At 27.4% G+C, this 10,899-nt stretch overlaps 1 protein-coding gene across 1 annotated transcript in view; it reads right to left on the bottom strand.

The window, feature by feature from the left end:
- LOC106788338 (putative uncharacterized protein DDB_G0277255) overlaps positions 1-9,024 on the bottom strand; it is a 35,988-nt gene extending 26,964 nt beyond the window's left edge. The window contains exons 1-2 of the mRNA XM_014751514.1: positions 8,663-9,024; positions 6,617-6,825 (exon numbers count right to left, since the gene is read on the bottom strand). Coding sequence (XP_014607000.1) covers positions 6,617-6,820 — 204 coding nt within the window. The 5' untranslated portion in view covers positions 6,821-6,825; positions 8,663-9,024. The remainder of the gene's footprint in view (positions 1-6,616; positions 6,826-8,662) is intronic.
- Positions 9,025-10,899: the final 1,875 nt, after the last annotated feature.

Genomic DNA, 10,899 nt, shown 5'->3' with positions numbered 1-10,899 from the left:
ATCCTAATTWYAWWTKATTWMWYRWWTWWWTTTCTTGTATACTTTTGTATGATTTTAGAACAAAACCATATTGTAAAAGGGTTCCTTTAATTTATTAATCATTTTATTACAAAACCATCGTCTTGTAAAATGAAAAAAAGGATTTTATTATACTATCCTAATTATAAATTATTTCTCGAATTAATTTCTTCTTTATTTTTTGTTCTCTTCTCTTTCTTCGACCCGATTATTTATATTTGTTCTTTTAGAATTTTTCTAATGTTTAGAGTTATTTTTTGTTCTTCTATTTCTTCATCTTCTTCTTCTTCTTCTTTCTTTTTTATACTCGTTGAAAAAATGTTTACTCAAAGAAGCACCGTTTTTCTTCTTCTTCTTCTTCTTTTTCTTCTCTCAATTCGGTTTTAAGAATCACAAGCTTGGAAGAGTTGATTTTTTGTTCTCTTCTTTTTTGATCTTTCTACATTTTTGTTCAAATGAAAAGGGTCTTAGACTAGTTTATAATAAACCTATAATTATACGATGAAATAACGTGCTAAAATAAAAATTTAAAAAGAAAAGAAAAAACAACAAAAATCGTGTTAAGTATTACTTTAAAAATAGATTTAACTGAAATACTTATTATATTTATTAATTAAACATTTTTTATAATTAATAAATATTAAAGTGATAATACGTGTAATTTTGTAATTGAAGATATTATCAATGAAAAATAATATATATAAAATATTTATTATAATAAATTGTTCGATTATTATAATAATAAAATAACGAAAGTAATAATAATGAATATTAATAATTCAATATAATGATTAATTATATTTAATTAAACAATGACATTAATTATTATTGTCCTTAAACGTGTGATGAGGGAATTATCCTTGGTTCTGGGCAAGGACCTCCGGATGAACCATATCCTGATTACAAGCCATTGTTATCCATATACCATAAAAAAAAACATAAAAAAGAAAAAAAAACCTTTCACGTTGAAAAGAAAACCTTGACGGGAGGAGGGGGGGGGGGGGGTGAGGGACCCATTCGTGTCATAGCAATCATGCGGGTTTAGATATCCAACCAACGCCATGATAATTAACACATTAGAAACGATTTATCATTCCCATATCTTTCTTCCCCTAATTTTAACTTCCTGATAAATAGAAATAATAAATGTAAAAAAATAAAAAAGAAGAAAAAGGTTTAATATTTCTACGAAGAGAGAGAGAGAGAGAGAGAGAGAGAGAGATCATCAAATCATATTTATAAATTATTTACAAATATTTCTCATGGTGGGGGTTTGAATGGAATTTTAAATTAAAGTATTTTTTATACTTTATTTAAAAACACAAACATAAGTTCTTTGAATTTTTCTGAAAATTTGAACAACAAAATTTTACGCACACAGAAATAAAAATCAAAATTATAATTTATATTAATAATTATAATTAATAATTAAATATTAATAAATGTACAATATGAATATGTTAAAACTCATGAATAGAACAAAAATTATAAATAAAACTTTCCCCAGCCCTAACGCGCTACTTGATAAACAGTTGCATTTAAGATAATATAAACATTTGTAAAAAAAAATTCAAAAAACTTTAAAAGTATTTATTTAGTATTTCTCTCGTCCAAAAATTACAATTTTTAATGATAAAATTTAACAGGGAACTTGGACATGAAAGAAGTAGAACTTAGTTCTAAAAAAAAAGACACTGAACTGTAAAGATTAAGTTGCTGAAGAAGTCCCAATAAAGGGACGAAACGTCCAACTAAATCAAACTAAGTTCTACTTCTTTCATGTCCAAGTTCCCTGTTAAATTTTATCTTTAAAAGTATTTTTCTCAAAATTGGTTTCGCATTTTGATAAAATACTTTACCATGTTAACACCCTAAACGTATACTACTAATATACCAAAGCTCGTTAAAATCAATGAGGGCACAACCGTGTAAGGTCTCCTTGTGAGAAAGGAAGATAAAATATTTTGTTGTAATATTATAGATAAAGAAAAAGAGAAAAATGTAAAATAAAAAGAGTAGATTTTTGTGCGATTGAAAGAGTCGACAAGTATTGCTATGGCAAAATTCTGTGAGTGTAAGAAAAGCGGAAACACGGGCTACCGCGCCGGATGTCGTTGTGCGAGGGCGAGTAACAAAGTATAATTGTGTATATATATATATATATATATATATGTGTGTTATATACGTGTGTATATGTTATATATATACATATATATTTATGTATATATTTGTCGTTATTATTGTTGTGTTGGGACTTATATTCTGTGTACAAGGGATCAACAGCGGAACGAAACTTGCTGCAGTAGACTTTTCTACCTGTTTAATGGTATTATTTAGTGTGAGTTAACTTTTACCATCAGATTATATTACCCCATTCCGCATTTTGTCCACTTGTTTTCAGATGTTCTTAATTTTTTGAGAATCATATGTTGTGTCGGATTGATTATTATTATATCAAATACTTAAATAGGTATTCGTAGAAAGTTTGATTATTATGGGATTTGGATAATTCAATGGGATAAAGGTATAATCCAGTTAAGTTAAATTCGTTTTCACGAATATATTTACAATACACCTAATTTTGTTTTTATATTATAATTGATACGTTTCTGAAGAATACGTTTATAAAAAATATATATTACATTTATTTGTAAAAGTATAGAAGATTGATTGTATTTTTAAGAAATCAGTATAAATAATATAATAAATTGTTAGTGTTAATATAAAAAGATAAGATTTGTTTAATATAAAATAGAATTTGAGTTTATTGTTTGATAAGAACAACAACAAAAAATAAAAGAAATTGTTCGTATGAATTGTTTGATTGTAGTTTTATAAAATAAATTCTATTCAATAATTGTCATATTGGAATAGTTTTGAAGTTTAACGGTGGTTTATATCAAAGATTGATAAAAAAAAATAAATAAAAAAAAATAAAAAACAAATGTTGCATTTTACATGATAGATATATCGGTCTAGTAATTAATGTAATCATAGTTGAAAAACATGATCGATGTTGTTCAAAGATATAATAAAAATACGATAAAGTAGAAAACCATTTGAATTATATTTGAATTAGTTTATTTTATCTTCTTATTCTATACTCGTTTCAAAGACCAGAACTAATCGTGGAAGATCTTGGCTAGTAGCATGATCAGATATATTTTATCTTTCTCTTTCTCTTTCTTTATGCACATGACGTTGCAATTATTATTATTATTATTATTATTATTATTATTATTAAGAATCTTATGATGCAACTTATACGATCGGCAGTATCGTGACGTGGCACGTTGGTTTTTGGAATGAAAAAAAAAAAAAAACAAACGAATAAAATTGAAAGGATAAAAATTTACGATAAAACAGAATCACAGTTAACTTCGTATCTTTGTAACAGTTTGTGTTGTGTGTCTGTATATGTGTGTGTATTCTTCTATTTCTTCATTTTCAATTGAAATTAGTGTTTTCGTTTTATGAAAAAGAAAATTGAATTGTAAATGATTTATAATCAGTTAAAAATCTTATCTTATAAACAATTGAAATTGATTTATAATTTCTATTTGGAATTTTATTTTTTGTATTAATTGAAAAACTTTCATCAATTGTTAAACAACGAAGCTTTATACAAGGAGGACAATCGAGATACGCGTTTTCGTCGAATTTGTGTTGTTGAAAATAATTAAATACCGAGTACGATAATTCTCCACCAGAGCGGCGGTGGTGTTCAGAAGTTCAGATTTAAATACGTCTAATTTTATAAATAAACAAATGAAACAAATATTTCTCATTGATGTTATTGTTTTAATCGCGAAGACTTAATTTAATTAAAGATTAATTAAATGATTAGGATTAATTTTCTTACAGCTCAATAGGTTATGTTATATTATTGATTTTGTGGTTAACTGTTTAAGGCAACTGACAATTACATTTTACATGTACAAGTATTATTCATTTTTATACTATAATTGTGAATTAAATATAGGATGATTTAACGAACATTTGTTTCATATACTATTGTTAATTTTTTCTTGACTTTGTGATATCATAACCAATTATTCCTCCATTTTCTTTTTTTCAGATCAAGCGAATCGAAGCGCTATCTAGTGGCAATAAAAATCATTCTCACTCATTGTGTATATTTATAACACTGCGATCGTTCTCCTTGTATATAAGCTTCGTGTGTTGTTAAACGGAATTGATTTTTGATTTCCATTTAAAATGGTTTTTTCTTTTCTTTTCTTTATAATCAATAGCGAGAAAGAGATATAATATGAAAGAATGAATCGTTTTAAAGTTTGATCACAATAATATTGGCCAAGGATAGTAAGAAAAGGGATAGAATAAGAGCGATTAAGTGGATCCGCAAGGGTAAACGCAGCTCGTATAGTTTTTCAACTTCTCATTGTGAGTTGGCCGCAATGTGCGACGCTCGGTATGCGGGGTTCTCACAGAGAATTCTTCGTCAGAGAGAGAGAGAAAGAGAAAGAGAGTGTGAGAGTGAGAAAGAGATAGATAGATGGATAGGCAAAAAAGATGGAAGGAAGGTTTACTACGAGCTTTTAGACGGACTCTTGGTTGAAAACGAGGGAACTCTTGCCTTTAACACTCACATTCTTATACGCTCATTTTTATTTTTCTTCTTTTTTTTTTATCTTTACACTTCTAAAATATTTTTTTAACCACGAGCCCCCTTCCCCTTCCCCAGCCCCCCGAATGCGTGAGATCAAAATTATTTTAAGTATGAAGGTCCTTAAAATAATATACAATTTTTCTTTTTTTTTTTTTTTGTATTATTATATTATAGATTAATATATTATATTAATTTTGTTATTATATTATAAATTAATTTATTTTCGATTATAGAGAAATTTATTTTGTTAATATCATTCAAAATGTGTATTAACGTAAATTTGACAATTGTCAAGAAGAAATTGTATTTAATTGTTTTACACACTTCGATAATATTATTATTGCAATTTGATTGAAAGAAACGTATGAGAGAGAAACAATTATGTGGAATCAATTTTCTACAAATAAATGTAGACAAAAATGAGAGAGAGAGGGAGAGAGGGATTAGTTAAAAATTGAGTAAATTAAAAAAAGGAAAAAGACAAATCAGAAAACAAGAAAAATAAAATACAATAAAATATTTAGTTAGGTAGTGTTGTATATAACGGAATAAAACGGTGCGTTTGCACCGACCTTTGTGCAGTCTCGTGTGAAACGGGTCAGAGTGTGTAACATCGGATCATCCGAACAGAGTTGAAATTCTTTGTATTTACGCGTGAGTATTAAAAGATGAGAGAGAAATAAAGAAAAAAAGAAAAGATGTTTGGTTGGTTACTCGTACAGAATAACACTATAATGATTTCAGGATAAAAAGGATGATGAGTCGGGGCGGGGTGGAGGTGGGGAAGGTGGTGGTAAAGAAGGTTGGATCGTAATCCAACAATTATAATAATTATTAAGACAAGATTTGCAACGTTGTTTTTAAATCGAATGTTAGGAAAAACAAAAAAATACAAAAATCTCGAACGGATATCCCCTTTCGGTTGTAATTTTTTTTGGTTTGTTCTTTTCTTTTTCTTTGTTAATCGAATATAATAAATCATTGAAATGAAATATTGTATTACTTGTTTTAGAATATTAGATATAAGTGACGTAATGAAAAATTCTCATTTCCGTAAGCATTCGAATAAGAAATAGAAAAAGAGAGTGTTAATCCATATTTGTATAAGTGTGCGTATTTATGTATATATGTATTAGTATGTGTATGTTAAGAAGCAGATGTAAAAGAAAAATAAACAGCAGCGGGGTCCTTCTTAAACATCTTATGTTAGGATAAAAGCCCTCAAGAGACTCATGTTTCTTTCTTTTTTCTTTAATCGCAAAAAGGAATGCGAAACCGCACGTTTTCTACTTGCAATAAGGGAAATAGGGAAAAGGGAAAGGGAATGGGAAAGATTAGTTAAAAATCATCGTGAGAAATTGTGGATTACCATGAAATATGATTACAAAATCAAATTAATGAAAATTGTTGATTAAAAGTTAATGATATAATGAATGTTGATAAAAGAAATAATATAAAAAATTAATTATGATATTAAAAAATGATTATTGTGTGTGTTGTATCGTTGTATATACACACACATACATACATACAGATAGAGAAAAAGTAATTTGGATTAAAAAGGTTAATCGTCGGTACATATTAATATCATCATAATCATCATCATCATCGTCCAAGGACACACGTGGTGGTGGTCCAACTGGTAATAAAAGTATCACGAGAAATATTAAAACCTTTTGTTATATATATATATATAATATGCGTCACGTAAAATGAACTCGTGTTATCATTTTTATTATTTCGTTTGAAATTTCATTTTTCAAAATCATATTTTAAACTTTAATATAGTTTAAAAAAAAAATATAATTTAATTTTCTCTATCAATAAATCATAATCAACATATATGTTTGTATGTTGACAAACGTATAAGAATTGTAAATATTTTATGGGGTGGTGGGTGGGAAAGTGATTTAACTTTTTTTTGTATTATGGGGAGAAAAAAAAGTAAATGTTTCGTAATGTATTCACCTGTTGGGGTGCCGTATCGGCTGGAGAAAAACTCGAGAGTGCTGTCAAGGGTGCCAAAGATGCACAGGATGATGCCCTAGAGGGTGGTGGGGTGTGACCAGGGGTTGGACTTCCGCTTCCGCAACTACTTGCACCACCAGATGATGAAAGGCTAACACTGTCCGCTCGCCCTCTCCATGGCGACACCGACACGTGTTTCAACATTTTATCTGTACAATTAAAAACACCATATATATATATATAACATTATGTGATTTTTGTTCATTTTTATTCTAATGTAAATTTATTAAAATCATTTGGAAAAACAATTTGAATAATAGAAACGTCAATTGAATTTTTAATGTTAGATTAAACAAAAGCTTTATGTTTGTTCTGTTTTTTTTTGTTTATAATAGGATATCATTTTTTTATTCGTATCAGTTTTTTTTTGTAGAGAAAGAATGATTAATAATATTGCATTGATAATAATTGAAATAATAATAACTTGGATTGAAGAATTGTTAGGAAGCATGGTTAATGATTGTTTAGTTTTTATTATTATTGTTGTGGTTGTTGTTGTTGTTGATTGATTTGGGTCATAGGTTTTGTTGAAACTTATGGTTAGTATAGTGAAAGCACAGATAAACTTGGGCAAGTTTAATAGTAAAGACTATGTTTTTTGAGTTGGTTAAGAATAATCGTTTTATCCCAGATATGTCGGAAACAATCAAGGAGGCAGGATGTGTTAGAAGTTGAAATTAGATAAAGAAAAATAGAATGACAGTGTCAAGTTTGTATTTTTTTTCTTTTTTTTTTTTGTGAAGGAGTAACTATCAAACTGAATAATGACAAGTGACATATATTTATTGCCATATATTATTTTTGTATATTTCATTTATTAATAATACAAATGAACACTAATGAATAAGTTAAAAATAATATGCAATTTTGTTTAACTAAGGACAATACAATTTGTCACGTTTACCGATCATTTTTCATGCTAATTTTATATTTTTTATGCACAGAAAGTAACGAATGATGAATTACGAAAATGATTAGTTGTTTTTTAAAAATAAATTGTAATTTAATTAAATTATTGAAACAATTGAATTAGTCAAATTTGCTGATCATTTTTCATGCTAATTTTATATTTTTTATGCACAGAAAGTAACGAATGATGAATTACGAAAATGATTAGTGGTTTTTAAAAATAACTTATAATTAAAATGAAGTTACTGAAACAATTAAATTAGTCACATTTGTTTCCATTATATTGGTAAATCATTTTTAATGTCAATTTAATATTTTCGATATATACGATAATAATTAACGAACGATGAATCAGAAACAATTAAACGCGAGTGATCATTGAAAAAATAACTTTATCTAACTTAATTTAAAATTACTCATGAACAATTTGATTCGTTGCATTAGCAGAGATATTCAAAGTTGAGAATATTAAAAGAAGAAATGTAGTTTGTTGTTGTTGGGGAGACACGGTAATTACCAAAAGGAATGTCATGATTGCGAGTGAAAAGAAAAAGGTGTCCGAAGGGTGGTGGTGGTGATGGGAAGGGAAGGGGAGGTTGTTAGAATGAGTGTAAAGGTGTCTCGTATATATGTATGATATATAATTTGAAGTCTTAAGTGAAATCAGAGTGTATGGTGTTGTCCGGTACGTTGTCCGGATGCATATACATGCGTGCCAGGAAAATTAAAAGAAAGGATGGATGAAGTATAAAAACCATTGAAATATCCAATCAGAAAACACAATATTTTTTGTATTAAATATATATATATATTTTGTCATTTTAGTATTTATATTAATTCTTTTCTCTTTTTCTGTTAAATAATTTAATTCGAAAAAAAAAAATTAATCAAATATAATATAACATTGAGAATGAATTTCAACCGACCCAGAGATTTAGTTAGTTTCCTTTTTTTTATCTCCAACGAGAGAGTTCAAGATAAAAGAATATTTTGATAAATTCTATCTCAAAACAGTGAAAATTTGTTGTCTATGATATAATTTAATAAATATATAATATTTATAATAATAATACTCACACACACACACTTTCTTTCAGAGAGGATATTTGGATTCTTCGTAGTATGTTGTTTAAAAACGAAAAGAACAAATAATAAAGTGAACTAATGAAACGAACAAATTTCTTCTCTCTCTCTTTCTCTCTCTTTTTCTTTATTTCTTTCTTTCTCTTAGGAAATAAGATAATCGAAAATAATCATCGAGAGAGAGATGTTTTTCACCATTCAATGGAATAAATTTAATTAAACAAATATATCGATTGATAATACGAACACCAAACACTGACGACGATAATCATATCACGTTATGTGTGTATCTGTGTATATGTGTATGTATATCTGTGTGTGTGTGTGTGTCACAAAAATTCACGAATAATTTTGTTGTAATCTATCCAAAAATTGTATTCTCTCTCTCTCTCTCTCTCTCTCTCTCTCTCTCTCTCCCTCTCTTTTTTTTATTTATTTTTTATTACAACTCGTGGAGAAATAATTTTATATTGTTATATTAAAAAATATTAAAACATGATTGTTGTTTTCTTTTTTTTAATGAAAATAAAATGAATTTAAAGAGAGAAAGAGAGATGGTGAAATACGAAAGAACGCGGAACGCATTCGAAGTGCACGCCACGAGAGCTGCGCCACGACTAAACTATCTGCAAGAACGAGTAAAGTAGTAGCGTGCTCTGCGTTCTATAGTAATACCAACAAGGTTGTAATAGTAGTAGTAGTAGTAGTAGTAAGAGTAGGAGTTTTAGTATTAGTAATAGTAAGAGTAGTAAGAGTAGGAGTAGTAGATTAGTAATAGTAAGAGTAGTAAGAGTAGTAGTAGTAGTAGTAGTAGTAAGAATAAGAGTATTAATATTAGTAATAGTAATAGTAAGAGTAGTAAGATTATTAATAGTAAGAATAAGAATATTAGTAATAGGATTAGTAGTAAGAATATGAATATTAGTAATAGTAAGAATAAGAATATTAGTAATAGTAAATATATGTTTAGCAGGTAAATTGGACATTAAAAAGAACTAGAACTTTATTTTAATTAAATTGAACGTTTCGTCCCTTTATTGGGACTTCTTCAGCAACTCAATTTCTAACGTTCAGAGTATTTTACATTTGAGCAGACATACATTCTTGTAATTTTCAAAAAACTAAACATCCAAACTTCGTTATATTCTAATCCGTTATATTTAAACACTCAAACAAAACTGTTTAGTAATAGTATTAATAGTAAGAATAAGAATATTAGTAATAGGATTAGTAATAAGAATATGAATATTAGTAATAGTAAGAATAAGAATATTAGTAATAGGATTAGTAGTAAGAATATGAATATTAGTAATAGTAAGAATAAGAATATTAGTAATAGTAAATATATGTTTAGCAGGTAAATTGGACATTAAAAAGAACTAGAACTTTATTTTAATTAAATTGAACGTTTCGTCCCTTTATTGGGACTTCTTCAGCAACTCAATTTCTAACGTTCAGAGTATTTTACATTTGAGCAGACATACATTCTTGTAATTTTCAAAAAACTAAACATCCAAACTTCGTTATATTCTAATCCGTTATATTTAAACACTCAAACAAAACTGTTTAGTAATAGTATTAGTAGTTAGAATAAGAATATTAGTAATAATATTAATAGTAAGAATGTGAGTATTAGTAATAGTAAGAGTAGTAAGTGTAGGAGTAGTAAGAATAGGAGTCTTAGTATTAGTAATAGTAATAAGAGTAGTAGTAGTAAGAGTAGGAGGAGTAGTAGTAGTAGTAGTAGTAGTAGTAGTAGTAATAGTAATAGTAGGAATTGACCAAGCAAGAACTCAAAAGCCAAGCAAAGGAAAGCGAACGACCTTCCTGTACGTTAATATACCAGCCTTACCTTTAGAAACAACTAGAAAGAAAGAAAGAAAGAAAAAGATAGAGAAAAAAAGATGCATAGGGGGATGCAGTTGAACATATGTGTATGGTGTGTGTGCATTTATCTGTGTCTCTTATATGCATTTGTCTGTTGTGTCTGTTTGTATATGCTAGTTGAAATATTGTATATGAATATATAAGTATTATATTATATTGAGATTGTTGAAAATGTATCTTAGTATTGTATCATTAAATTCATTTAAGATCCCATTAATTTAATAATAATATTATACTAATTTTTCTCTCACATTTTCTTTTTTATATCAATACTTCATAAAATACTTCATAAATTCATAAAGTCATATATTTTATGATGTACAATAAGTATAACAACAAATATA

The sequence above is a fragment of the Polistes canadensis genome, unplaced genomic scaffold (assembly GCF_001313835.1).
Source record: "Polistes canadensis isolate GaletaPanama2010 unplaced genomic scaffold, ASM131383v1 scaffold_135, whole genome shotgun sequence".
Classification (NCBI taxonomy): Eukaryota; Metazoa; Arthropoda; class Insecta; order Hymenoptera; family Vespidae; genus Polistes; species Polistes canadensis.
Note: the sequence above shows the minus strand (reverse complement) of the source record. Positions and strands in the feature narration are given on the sequence as shown.